The sequence below is a fragment of the Natator depressus genome, chromosome 1, assembly GCF_965152275.1.
Source record: "Natator depressus isolate rNatDep1 chromosome 1, rNatDep2.hap1, whole genome shotgun sequence".
Lineage (NCBI taxonomy): Eukaryota > Metazoa > Chordata > Testudines > Cheloniidae > Natator > Natator depressus.
The window spans coordinates 212,376,978-212,391,479 of NC_134234.1; the positions used below are offsets into that span (position 1 = coordinate 212,376,978).

Below are 14,502 nucleotides of genomic sequence, written 5' to 3' on the forward strand. Positions count from 1 at the left end.
CACATACACAACATACAAACACCTCACCATCAGACACATGCACCATCACATGCAACACCCCACTATCACAGACCCCATACAAAACACATAACACACCACCACCACGCAGATACCATCACACACCACCACTATGTGCCACACCCACAATGCACCATGCAACATAAGAGTGAAAATGGTACAAAGATGCCTTCTTTAAACAAAGATGAGCAAATCTAACCTTATCTAAAACAAAGCATTTCAAACTTCTCTTAGAATATCATGTCTCAGTCCTTAACTTCAAGGCACTTAGGCCCAGGTCTGCAGAGGTATTTAAGTTCCATTGAAATCAATGGACGTTAGGGGGCCTAAATGCCTCTGAAGATCTGAGCCTTTAGGATTTGGGCCTGTGACAAAGAAAAGAAAGATTGTCCCTCAGGCATAGTGGAGCTGTCTCCTGCCAGAGGAAGCTCATTTGTTCAAGAGACAGTTTTCTTGCTGGTTGATTCAAGACTCTGGACCCAACTCCGACAGGATCACAAAATCACCTGAACCCTCTTTCTGTTCCACTTGAAAATGACCTTATAAAACCTGCCTTCACTAATGTAAGCTCATAGCAGGTCATAAAATAAAACCACAAATAACCCTCCATAAAAATCCATATGCACATTTTTCCCAGGGGGAGGGATGGAGAACAAACCACATGTGATGGAAGAAAATTATGCCACTTAATGCATCTCTTTAAGACACTCTGGTGCCACAGTGATGGGTATAGTATCAGAATTTGTAGGGCAGAGAAGAGGTTAGGAGCTCTTTTCACTAATCGTGCGTGTGTGCGTGTGTGTGTGTGCGCGTGCATTAAGGTACCTGTAAATAACCTCCCATTTATCCTCCTGGATTTCAGAGGAAAGTCTGGTGCCTGTATTGGGGGTTAGGGCCCTCTCTGGAGTTAGGAATATTTTGTTGCTGGGTTTCTCACTGTTACCACACCCCTGACAGAACATTCACTCTCAGTGCAGTGCTCCATCCTAGAGCCCGCGATACCTGAGAAGTGACATTTTAACATTATTACTTTTTGGTGATTCAGTCTCCATCTCTCTCCCTGCTGGTCCCCATGGAGCCACCCAACAGACCTCACGAGAGAAACATCAGCCCTGGAACAGATCTTCAAAAAGGGTTTAATAAGAAAAAGCAAAAATTCACAATGAAGAAATGTTAGGAACAAAAAAGCAGGGAAGTTCCAGACTGACTGATCAATGGGAAGTTACAGGGGAAATCACAGCCCCTGTCTCAGTCACACTTACATGTCTTGCATCTAAACCAACTGCAATAAAAAAAGCTGACTGAAGTAGTTCCCAGGCAGGGATTTTCTCTGATACCCCCCATGGGTGAATGAACATTTGGGACAGAAAGAGTCTAACCATACAGCATTTTACATCCTCACAGGATATTTGATCTGAACTCAGCCATTCTTATATTCATGTCCCAGAGGTGCCAATATCAACGTCATCATAACCTGGGTCATGAGGAGGTGGGGACAGGGCGTCCCTCTCAGCCCCAGAGGCCCCTTCACTTCTTAGCGAGTGCAGACTCCAGCCTGAAAATAGCAAAGAGGTCACATTATAGTCAATGTATCCATTCTCCACCCATGTGCACTCACATAATGGGTAGGCAACGTACAGTATGGGCTGTGAATCAGCCCTTGCCCCCAGTTCCTCTGAGTGGGCCTTTGACGAGTTTAATCCATTATCTCTCTCTCTGTTCTTCAAAGAAAACATGTGGGTACAGATTCTCTCTGTGCTGAGACCTCCCTGGTGCAGGAGAAGTGTGGGGATGGCAGTGAGCTGGTGACAACTCCCTGATAGACCAGTAGGGGCTGCTGTAACTGCTGACAGCTGATATAGTCCCTAAGGGACCACACGCCAGCAGAGACCTCATGGCTGGAGTAGGGTGGGGGCCCTATCCCAAAGGACATGCCTGGACCTCATAGATCTCACCTGCCCACACAATGCTTGTTTGCATGTTATTGCCATCAAGACCAAATAAATGCACATTTCATCCCTGGGCCCCAGGTCTGATCCTATCCTAAAAGGAACATTTACATATAGAAGAGAGTGATTTCAAACCTGAAGCTGGGCCAGTAACCAACCCCACAGCAGGGCCCTGCTCTTCCCATTTCTATTCAGGGCACTGATACCTGGTTTGGGGAAAGGAACTTTGGCCGTGATCCTGCCAGTGGTCACATGTAACTCTGCTGATTTGGACAGTCCCACTAAAGTCAGTGAGACTATTCATATGAGTAGAATAACAGATGGGATCTAGTATTTGTAGGATCAGGGACCTTATCTAGGAAATCTTCTCTCTTTCTTGGTTTAAGTCCATTTAACTCTGCTTAGTAAAGGTCAGGGTGGGGATACACCTGGGAGTTTACCAATAACTGTATTTCAGTGCAGTGACAGTGACCTCTAGTGGCTAGTAAAGGCTCTTCCAGGTGAGTAACCAACAACAGAGATCCCAATACACAGGCCCAACAATCCCATCTGGAATTTCTATCTCAAACGTGTCTGCTTACAGAGACAGGGAGAGGAGACTCCTCACAACCATCGCTTTGGCCAGGGTCGCTTCCTTGATGCATAACACACATTCCCACCTGGAGATTGTTCCTGTGGATCAATCACTGGGAAACATAGACCTTTCCAGCATTGCCAACCCCAAGTGTTCAGAAATGAGTGGTCAGGCCTCAAATATCTTGAGTTTGGCTTACAAATAATGAGATTTAAACAATTTTTTGGTTCGTTTCTCAGTTTTGTCTTGTGGGTTCTGAGTCTTTAGGTTAAACTCCAGAAACTGAAACTTTTAGAAAAACAAACATCATGGGGCTAATGAAAAAAATTGTGACAATTGGCAACATTGCATTTCCCCGCTCACCAGTCTGATCATCTCTGTTCCTGTCACTGTCCTCATGGGCCCCAGTGACTTCCTGGGCACTCGGTCCAGAAGCAGGGTCATCTTCAGTGTTAGAAACTTCTCTGGCTTCATCATAACCGTCCCATGGGGCACCTCCAGGCAGGGCAGGGACCTCTGAAATAAAGATGGTAATTAATCATAATGAAAAGGGGCTTTCCACTGAATAGAGAAATAAACTAGATGCCAGGTGTGGAGAACAAGGGATTTATGTATATTATTTCTTATGAATGTAATATACACCTCAGTTTACCTGTTTGATATTATCCTGCCAGACTGCTTAGAGTTAAAAGAGTGCAAGGGACTATTTCGTCAGGCCCTGGTGACTGGAAGACATCTAACTTGTCTAAGTAATTTTTTACTTGTTCTTTCCCTATTTTAGCCTCTCATCCTACCTCATTTTCACTGGCATTTACTATGTTAGATGTCCATTTGGAACTAAACTTTTTGGTGAAAACTGAAACAAAAAAGTCATTTAGCACTTCAGCCATTTCCACATTTTCTATTATTGTCCCCCTCCACCCACCGAGTAATGGGCCTACCCTGTCCTTGGTCTTCCTTTTGTTCCTAATATATTTGTATAACATTGTCTTGTTACCCTTTATGTCTCTAGTTAATTTAATCTCATTTTGTGCCTTGGGCTCTCTAATTTTGCCCCTACATACTTGTGTTATTTGAGGGGGGCTGTTAATTGTGGAATGCCCATCTCTGGCTCCAACCAGGCTAGTCTGGTTAATTCTTCCCAGCCCTGAGCTCAGGATCAAAGGGCAGACTAGAAAATGAAGGGGGGTGGAGCAGCAGTAGCCATGGAGTAATGTTTTCAGGAGATGGATTCACTGCTCACCTTGACCGTCTGGAGTCCGGGGAATGTTGCTTGATGCAGGTTCCTCCACATTATCGTAATCCAACTGAGAACCACCAGGGAAAGCTCCCTCTGGAACAGCAAACAGCACACTCAGCATCTCCTGAACACACCCATTTCCCCAGTAGGTTTTTAGTTCCCCATTAAAGACCTGTTGCCTTGGAGTTTGGGCTGTTTATCATGGAGTTTGTAGGAGAAGTCACAGGGTGAGCCAGGGTCAAAGTCATGGACAGTGTATGAAACAGGAATTTTGCCACCTTTAGTTCCTCATAAATGAGAAGGGCCCAGCCCTGTCCTACTGTATCCAATAGCAACTCTGTCATGCGCTTCAATGGGATCCAGATCTGTGCTGGTGAGGCACTAACCCTGGACATATTGGAAGATAGAAGCTGCCACACCAGACACAACAGTTGTGAATCAAACTGAACTCTATAAAGACATGCTTTAAAGTCTCTACTCCTGGGGGAATTCTGTGCTCCTGCGAGCGTGCAGAAAAACACCCCCATAGATTCTCTTTACTTTCTGCAGAAAATGGTTTCTGTGGGAAGCAATGAGAAACTGCACCAGTGTTCACTCACTTCTCCCCAGCAGAGCCCAGGCTTGTCTCTTCAGTCAGCTGTCGGAGAGGCAAATCACTTTGGGGGGGGGGGTGTCTGGGGATTCCACGGTGGACCAGGGATGTTAGTCCCAGCTGGGTGGCGGGGGGAGGAGGAGGACAGAGATGGAGTTCTACCTCCCTCTCCCCTACATGGAGCAGCTGGAGCTGGGTCAGATAAACCCCCAGAAACTTCCCCTGGCTGCAGAAAACTCTGCACCGTGGTTGGAGGTGGGGCTTGGAGGGGAGGGGTCTAGATGCAGGAGATGAAGCTGGGTGGGGTGGGGGGTCCAGGTGTGGGGGGGAATGAGGTTCAGTGTGTGTGTTGGGGTATTGGTTGCAGGGGGGATGGGCAGATGAGGGGGATGGGAGGATGGGGGAGCAACTCCCTGTATAGTGACCCCTCCCCCCTGCACCCAGAACCCCCCAACCAAGCCCCTGAAAGCAAATCCACACCCTCCCAAGCAAATCCACACCCCCTGCATCAAGAGCCCCCCCTCACACAGACCTCCCCTCACCCAGAATCCCCCATTGAGCCCCCTCTGCACCCAAATCCCCACCCCCTCTGAGCCTCATCCCCTACACTGGGAGCCCATTGCTTCTTGTCCTATCCACACCCGGACCCTCATCCCACTGAGCCCCAACCAGTTGCACCTGGACCCCCCACCCCACCAAGCCCCACTCCCCCATCACCCAGACCCCCGCTCCACTGAGCCCTAACCATCTTCATTGGGACTCCCCTGCAGAGTGCCATTTCCCCTACACCCAGAACCCCACACCGAGCCTCTGTGCATCTAGATCGCACTCAGACCCCCCACCAAGCTGCTTGCACCCAGATTGTGCAACACAGAACCCTGGTACTCTTGAGGGAACTATGCACCAAAAAAAAAATAAAAATTTTAAAATTGTGTAAAGTTCATATTTTATTTGTCAAAATAACACAGTAACACAATAACAATATAATCACACGCTTTTCAATTACTTTGGTAATTTATTTCGAAATATTTGTCAGCATATAATTTAAATGGTGTGATTATATTGTGTTACTTTGACAAATAAAATATGCAGAATTTTGCAGAATTTTAAAATATTGTGTGCATAATTTTTAATCTTTTGGCGCAGAATTCCCTCAGGAGTAAGTCTCTTACCTTATAAGGGGTAGAATGTGACATGGGCTACATGCTCATGCTGGAGAGGCAGAGGGCTAAGATCATGGGGCACAGATCAGGAACTGTTTAGTGATAGGTGCCAGCTGTTAAATTCAGATTCTTACATGCCAAGTGAATATCTCTCTGCCCTATTCTCTTCAGCTTCTACCCTGGGGGAGGGCACCATGAGCTATGCAGAGAAAGGGTCAGGATTTGATCATACATTTCCATTAAGAGTTTGGACACAAATCTTTGATGTGGAATTTAAATTTCCCACCTAGATGTGGGTGTCTGTCTTTGTATTCACCCCCCTCCCTTGTTACCTTCTTCTGATGCAAAATCGTTTTCCCCCTCACTATCCCCGGTGTAATACCGCAGCTTCGCCACTGAATCATCTGAAAAGGAGACTGGAGAGATGGTAAATGGGATGTTATCACGGTGACAGCAGAGAAATTGGCTGATGGGCAATGCTTCCAGGTCCTGGAGCAGGATTTATGGTCTTGGTATTTTGCTCCTTCTAGAGAAGATGCTGAATTCACAGCAACTGGCGCTGACTTTCCAAGAGAAATATCCATTTTTTGTGGTAAATGTGGCTTTGGGGTGGATAAAATCAGACTGGGAAGATGCTGGGAACAGCCATATTGACCTCATGAGGCGAGGGAGGGACTGAGTGAGCGCTTTAACATGGGATCCTCGACTGCTGTGGGTTTCATTTGAATCACTCTCATTAACTGGGGAGCCTGTTTTCATTCACACTCAGGCTGTAAGAATCTGTTTAGAGAGGAATGTTTTTTTCCTCCTCCTGAATGTTGCTACTTCATGGCCTGGTCCAGCAGAAAATCATGGCTGAGGCTGCTGGTCTTCGGAAGGTCCAGACCTCCACAGCCATGGATGTGACTCCCACTTTGTTAAGCAAGATATTTCCCCTCCCCTGCCTTGCTGCCAGAGTAGGCCATGTCCCTCCAAGGGTCAAAGCCTGTGGTCTACTCCCGCTCTTAATAAATAGAAGAATATGGATCTCAGAAGTAGCCTCAAGGAGACACACTGACCATGCTCAGAGAGCCTGACAATGTGCTAAACTGAGAGCAGAATCTTCCCAATTGATTGATATTGAGTCAAAATGGTGTAAACAGACAGGTTGCTGACCCATAACTAGTTACCCTTCAAAGCTACAGGATGTACAGATGGGACCGACTGTCCTCAGAATGGGGCTAGAAGAGTCTGCTTGGGAGGAAACTCATTCGAGTCCAGTAACTGGCAGATCTCTCCACAGACTCAGTGCCCGCAGCCATCCAGGACTCCCAGGGTGGAAGGCTGCAGATATTTATCTCTGAGTCAAGAGTATTAGGATGGAAAGTGCATTGGAGATTTGCTCCCTGTTAGGAATGACACACAGACCTGAGCGACCGAATATCTGCTTCTTTCTCATCAGGTTATAATCAATCTCCTCATACACAGCCTCAGAGAAAGGGTCCAGGGATCTTCTGGAGTCTGAAAACAAAGGGCAGGGTCTGCACAGAGTCAGAAACTAGGGATGGGAAACCCTATGAGATCATCCAGCCCCTCCTCCTGGGCCCAGCACAGGACTGGTCCCTACAGCACATTCCCACTGCTCTGTCCAATCTAGATTTGAACTTCCCAGATGACAGGGACTATGTCCCTTTGATGTTTGTTCCATTGGGTATTTCACTGTCATTAATTTTATCTTGATATTCAGCCTTTATGGTCCCTTGATAAATTTCTCCTGCAACTCCTAGTACCACCCAAAATCATACCTCTTCCATCCTGGTGCTTACACCTATGGGCAAAACAGTACTTACATATTTATGTACTGCCTAGAGACTATCTGGGGAATAATTAGCTACTATTGTGCAGTGCTTTAACAATGGAAAGTGCTATCTACATAAAGGTTCATCCACACTGCAATCTGGAGGTGTGATTGCAGCACTGCATGAGTAAACACACCTGAGCAAGCAGCTTTCACTGCTATTGTTATGCCACCTAGGTTTCAGCTACTAGCATGACTGGCTACAGAGCTTCCCTTCCAGAGAGATCTCGCTGCTTGTGTACATCATAAGATCTTTTAATACTCTGCCAGATATAGCTGATGATAGCTGAAACAACTTATGTTACACACAGTGCCACCTAGTGTCTGAACAGTATAATACAGTTAAGCATACCTTTAAGTATTCCACTTTAAGCCCTGGTCTACACTAGAGGGCAGGATCGATCTAAGTTACACAACTTCAGCTATGTGAATAATGTAGCTGAAGATGACATACTTAGATCGACTTACCATGGTGTTTTCCCCCATCGACTCTGCCTGTGCCTGTCGCGGCAGGGGAGTACAGGAGTTGATGGGAGAGCGCTTGGGAGTTGATTTATCACGTCTAGTCTAGACCCAATAAATTGATCCCTACTGGATCGATCGCTGCCCGCAGATCCAGTGGGTAGTGTAGACATACCCTAAGTTCTACATTCCTACCATTTACAAAATTTAAACTGTCATGCTATCATTGTAGGTCAGTATGAATCAGTCTATTAAGTGTCTCTTAATCGTACTTGTTTTCTAATTACCCGACTCAAGCACATAACAGCATGGTCATCTGGCTGTACATTAGTTGCAATAACTGGCTACAGTTGGCTTGGAATCCTTGAATCTTCTTCTTGTTATGCATCCACCATCTGTAGAGTTTGGTTTGTTGATTGTTTCTGAGGAATAAACTGTAGGTATTGATGGTTTCTGTTGAACTCTCCACTGTTGATCACAATCACATGTGATCTGGGTACTGAATTATTTTTCTTTGAGACAGCTGGAGTTGTCCATTCTTTTCCTCCACCCAATTTGGCATGAACACAGTCACCAGATTCTAGACTCCACAATTCTCTGAGTGACATCTGTTTTAAGAGTGTTCCTAAGCTCTTTTTGTCTTTTTATCCGATTTGGCTACTCTTTTCATGGCTGAACACTTTGGAGATAGATTCTTTTCTGAAGTTGGAACTGTAGCTCTGAGTTTTCTTCCCATCACGAGTTGTACTGGACCACATCCAACAGCTGCTATCCCCATATTGACTGGGTAAACGCCACCATAGGCTGGGATGCAGAGACAAAGTTTCTTAACACTTTAAATGACTGCTTCTTGGAGCAGCTAGTCCTGGAACCCACAAGGGGAGGGGCACTTTTTTATTTAGCCCTAAGTGGAGCACTGGTCCAAGAGGTGAATATAGCTGGACCGCTTGGTCCATAGTGACCATAATATAATTAAATTAAATATCCCTATGGTGGAGAAAACATCACAGCAGCCCAACATGGTAGCATTTATTTTCAGAAAGGGGGATTATACAAAAATGAGGAAGTTAGTTAAGCAGAAATTAAAAGGTACGGCACCAAAAGTGAAATCCCTGCAAGCTGCATGGCAACTTTTTAAAGACACCATAATAGAGGCTCAATTTAAATGCATACCCCAAATTAAGAAACATAGTAAGAGAACCAAAAAAATGCCACCGTGGCTAAACAACAAAGTAAAAGAAGCAGTGAGAGGCGAAAAGGCATCCTTGAGAAAGTAGAAGTTAAATTCTAGTGAGAAAAATAGAAAGGAGCATAAACTCTGCAAGTGAAATGTAAAAATACAAGTAGGCAGGCCAAAAAAGAATGTGAAGAACAGGTAGCCAAAGACTCAAAAAGTAACAGCAACATTTTTTTAAAGTATGTCAGAAGCAGGAAGCCTGCTGGACAACCAGTGGGGCCACTGAACAATCGAGATACTAAAGGAACACTCAAGGACGATAAGGCCATTGCGGAGAAACTAAATGAATTCTTTGCATCGGTCTTCATGGCTGAGGATGTGAGGGAGATTCCCAAACCTGAGCCATTCTTTTTAGGTGACAAATCTGAGGAACTGTCCCAGGTTGAGGTGTCATTAGAGGAGGTTTTGGAACAAATTGATAAACTAAACAGTAATAAATCACCAGGACCAGGTAGTATTCACCCAAGAGTTCTAAAGGAACTCAAATGTGAAATTGTGAACTGTTAACAGGGGTATGTAACCTACCATTTAAAATCAGCTTCTGCACCAGATGACTGAAGGATAGCTAATGTGAGACGAATTTTTTTGAAAGGCTCCAGAGGTGATCCTGGCAATTACAGGCCGGTAAGCCTAACTTCAGTACTGGGCAAACTGGTTGAAACGTTAGTAAAGAACAGAATTATCAGACACATAGATGATTTGTTGGGGAAGAGTCAAAATGGTTTTTCTAAAGGGCAATCATGCCTCACCAATCTACTAGAATTCTTTGAGAGCGTCAACAAGCATGTGGACAAGGTGGATTCAGTGAATATAGTGTACTTAGATTTTCAGAAAGCCTTTGACAAGGTCCCTCACCAAAGGCTCATAAGCAAAGTAAGCTGTCATGACATAAGAAGGAAGGTCCTCTCATGGATCGGTAACTGGTTAAAAGATACGAAACAAAAGGTAGGAATAAATGGTCAGTTTTCAGAATGGAGAGAGGTAAATAGTGCTGTCCCCAGGGGTCTGTACTGGGACTAGTACTATTCACCATATTCATAAATGATTTGGAAAAAGGGGTAAATGGTGAGGTGGCAAAATTTGAGGAGGATACAAAACTACTCAAGATAGTTAAGTCCAAAGCAGACTGTGAAGAGCTCACAAAACTGGGTGACTGGGCAACAAAATGGCAGATGAAATTCAATGTTGATAAATGACAAGTAAGGCACATTGGAGAACATACTCCCCACTATACGTATACAATGATGGGGTCTAAATTAGCTGATAGCACACAAGAAAGATCTTGGATTCATTGTGGATAGTTCTCTGAAAACATCCACTCAATGTGCAGTGGCAATCAAAAAAGCAAACAGAATTTTAGGAATTATTAAGAAAGGGGTAGATAATAAGACAGAAAATATCATATTGCCTCTATATAAACCCATGGTATCCCCACATCTTGACTACTGTGTGCAGATGCAGTCACCCCATCTCAAAAAAGATATATTGGAATTGGAAAAGGTACAGAAAAGGGCAACAAAAATTATTAGGGCTACGGAACAGCTGCCATATGAAGAGAGATTAATAAGACTGGGACTTTTCAGCTTGGAAAAGAGATAACTAAGTGGGAGATATGATTGAGATCTATAAAATCATGACTGGTGTGGAGAAAGTAAATAAGGAAGTGTTACTTAGTCCTTCTCATAACTCAAGAACTTGGGGTCATCAAATGAAGTTTATAGGCAGCAGGTTTAAAACAAACAAAGGGAAGTATTTCTTCACACAACTCACAGTCAACCTGTGGAACTCTTTGCCAGAGGATGTTGTGAAGGCCAAGTCTATAACAGGGTTCAAAAAAGAACTAGATAAATTCCATGGGCAGGGATGGTGTCCCTAGCCTCTGTTTGCCAGAGGCTGGGAGTGCGCATCAGGGGATTGATCACTTGGTTGCCTGTTCTGTTCATTCCCTCTGGGGCACCTGGCATTGGCCACTGTTGGAAGACAGGATACTGGACTAGATGGACCTTTGGTCGATCCATTATAGCCATTCTTATGTTCTTATGGCACAAAATTGTCACCAGTTTCTAGACACAGTAGTTCTCTTACTGAGTGACAACTGTTGTAAAAGTGTTCTTAAGCTCTTTTTTTACTTTTTTAATCCAATTGGCTACGCTGTTCACGTCTGGCCACTTTGGAGATAGATTCCTTTCTAAGGAGAAACAGTAGGTCTGAGTTGTCTTCCAATCAGGAGTTGTGCTGGACCACATCCAGTAGCTGCTATTTATGCTGATCTGTAACTCAGAAGAGCAAGGAATGGCTCTTCCTATTGCAGGATTTTTTGGCTGTCTGTACAGCTCTTTCAGCCTCTCTATTTGCTTGTGGGTAATGTGGACTGCTAGTAATATGATCATACTCATATTTTGTTTAGAATGACATTTTCCTGAAGTGAATTGTGGTCCATTGTTTATCACTAGTTGTTCTGGAATACCGAAATAAACAAAAGTGAATTGTAGTTTTTCGATAACACTGTGAAATGTTTTGTCTTTCAAGTACATTATTTCTACATACTGGGAAAAATAGTCCACTACAATCAAGGAATGAGGTCCTCTGAATTTGCATAAACCTGCAGCTAGCTTCTTCCAAGTTCTGTCTGGTATTTGTACACTGTATAGTTCAGCATTGTCTCCTGAGTTTATTTCTACTCGATCGTCTTTCAAAAATCCAGTATCAACAAATCCTTTGTGAAGCTCTTCCACCTTTCTCACTAGGTCCACCATGGCTGCCACACTGAGGCGGAGATGGTTGTTGACCTTTGATCCTTTGATCACATGCAATCTGAATGCAAAGCTTTCGTATTGGTAAGTTGTTTCTGTGGTAAACTGTCCCATGCAATCAGAATGCCTCCAAGGCTAGTCAGAGCTGTGTCAGGTTCCTTCAGCTCTGGGATGGGCTGAAGGTTATTTTAAGTTCCTTCTGAGATGACTGTGGCATTTCCTCTTGAGTCAATTTTAAAGTCAACAGCCTTTCTCTGAATATTCAGTTTCACTCTCCAGACAGGCTCCATATCTTCACACATGATTAGGGCCCTACCAAATTCAAGGTCTATTTTGATCAATTTCATGGCCACAGGGTTTTCAAATTGGTCAATTTCTCATTTTCAGCTGTTTACATCTGAAATTTTATGGTGTTGTAATCATGGGAGACCGAACCCAAAAGATACCTTGAAGTGGGTCTGATCTCCCTCGCTCCCCCCACCCCCAGAGCTGCCATGCAAGGGAAGGACAAGTCCTGTCTCTCCCCAATCCAGCAGAGACTCACAGCTAGGAGCTCATTGACAGGAGCACTTCCGGGAGCAGGGATATTGGACCCACCTCTACAAGTCTTCTCCAGCTGCAGGAACCTCAGTTTCTGGGCAGGGAGCTTCCTGCAGCAGAGGGAGGCACTCGGATGTGGGTCTGCTTTTCCCCCACCCTCCCCTGCCATGCAAGGGAAGGGAAGGCCAAGTCCTGTCCCTCCCCAGCCTAGCATGGACTTGCAGCTAGGAGTCCCCTGATTGGGGCACTCTCAGGAGCAGGGGGATATTGGACCCACCTCTACAAGTCTCCTCCAGCTGCAGGAACCTTCAGAACTGGAGCTTCCTGCAGTAGGAGGAGACACTCCGAGGTGGGTCTGATCTCCCCCTGAGAGAGAGAGAGCGGATGTGCAGGGGAAGGACAAGTCGTCTCCCTCCCAGCCCAGCCAGGGTGCTGGGGTGCTCTCAGCTGCAAGGGGGAGATCAGATTTCATGGGGAAGGGTTTATTTCACGGTCTGTGACACATTTTTCACAGCCGTGAAACTGGTAGGGCCCTACATATTATAGATCTCAGAAACAATGGCTCTTGATTGTCTGTAATACGAATCAACTCCCTGACTACTTTGATTCAGCAAACAGCAAAATGTCCATGTTTTGTGCATTTATTATACCCTGAGCCTTTGGGTGGATATTCCTCATCTCTTGGGATATGAATTTGTCCTTATCTTATGCATTTAGGCTGTAAGGCTTTTGTAATTGCTTAGATTTCAACCTTCTTAGCCTGGGAGTTCTGTCTCCTTACCTAAGCAGTCTTATGGTAATTACTTGCATTTATTAACAGCTTCTAAGCTAGTTTCTTGTTTTTCAAGTTTGGCAAGTTGCTCTGGGTTTTGCTGTCTAATCAGCTCAGACTGCTTTTCTTTTTGAATAGCAGTGTGTAGGGTGAAGTCTGTTTTTAATTGTAGCTGCTGTGAAAGATTTTTATCTGTTAACCCAATAACCACTACTAGCCTGTTTCTGATATTTTCATATTTTGCTGCTCCAAAATCCCAGTTTTCAGCCAATGCATGCAGAGCTCTAATAAACCATTCAACATTTTCCCCTAGTCCTTGAATTCTCTGGTGAAAACATGCACTTTCATAAACCACATTTCTCTGAGGTAAAAAGTATGCATTAAACTTATCCAAAACCCTTTCATGGTTGTCTTCATGGCTGTCTTGATTAAAATCATAGGATTTAAAGTTATGCTCTGCCTGCTTCCTCATAGCATAAATTAAAGAGCATACTTGTATACCTTCAGTTTCCTTACAGAATTTTGTAGCAATTTGAAATCTTGCAAAATGCTGCTTCTCATCTGTCCACTGTGAAGGTTTATCTAAGCTGAAGTTGTCTGGGGCAATGAAGAGAGGGATATTGATGAGATCCTGCAACCTCTGTTCTTTTTTTTTCTGTCTGCAACTTTTGTTGCTGTTCCTTCTGCATGTAACTTCTGTTGCTGTTTTCCTTCTGTTCTTGTTCTACTCTGGCACCGCTGAACTTTGGACACCATGTCATGTACACCCTTTACAAGTAGGTGGCAGGGCTGCTATTAGCTGGTCAGGCTTCTGTACCACTGATGGACTGGCTATAGAGCTTCCTTCCTAGATAGATTCACGCCAGATGTGTTCTCTATAAGATCCCTTTAATGCTCTTCATGGCATGGCTGAGGTTAGTTTGAATAAATTGCGACACACAGCACCATCTTGTAGCCAAACAGTATAATACAGTTTAGCCTTCCATTACACTGCCAATGCCCCTCTCCTCAGCTACAGCTCCTCCTGCTATTTCAGAGGCATTTCACACAGTGACACCAAGCAGGACCCACCTCTGCGCTCTGCCCTGGCACTTCGCACCTGCGCCCCCAGAATGATTAAGACCAGACAGAGCAGGGCTCCCAGGATAATGCAGATGACCATGGGCACCGTGACTCTCCCACTGTCAGTTGGAGGGCGGCGCGGGGGAGCTGGATGGAAATGAACATGCAACAGAGAGAGATCATCGTGTGAGAGTCAGGGGGGCCCCAGGGAGCTCCCCAGTCACTCATTGCATGGCCCATGAGACCAGGGTAACGGGCTGGGACACAGTCTGTGTGCCATGGGGGCAGCTCACAGACTGCTGT

General features: G+C 44.8%; 1 protein-coding gene across 1 annotated transcript in view; it reads right to left on the bottom strand.

Annotated features, from left to right (window-relative positions):
- Nucleotides 1-1,454: 1,454 nt before the first annotated feature.
- The window catches only part of LOC141985813 (antigen WC1.1-like), a 46,537-nt gene continuing 33,489 nt past the window's right edge, over nucleotides 1,455-14,502 (bottom strand). Inside the window, exons 12-17 of the mRNA XM_074950041.1 lie at nucleotides 14,209-14,346; nucleotides 6,944-7,036; nucleotides 5,869-5,952; nucleotides 3,785-3,874; nucleotides 2,905-3,057; nucleotides 1,455-1,573 (exon numbers count right to left, since the gene is read on the bottom strand). Of these exons, the coding sequence (XP_074806142.1) occupies nucleotides 1,455-1,573; nucleotides 2,905-3,057; nucleotides 3,785-3,874; nucleotides 5,869-5,952; nucleotides 6,944-7,036; nucleotides 14,209-14,346 (677 nt within the window). The remainder of the gene's footprint in view (nucleotides 1,574-2,904; nucleotides 3,058-3,784; nucleotides 3,875-5,868; nucleotides 5,953-6,943; nucleotides 7,037-14,208; nucleotides 14,347-14,502) is intronic.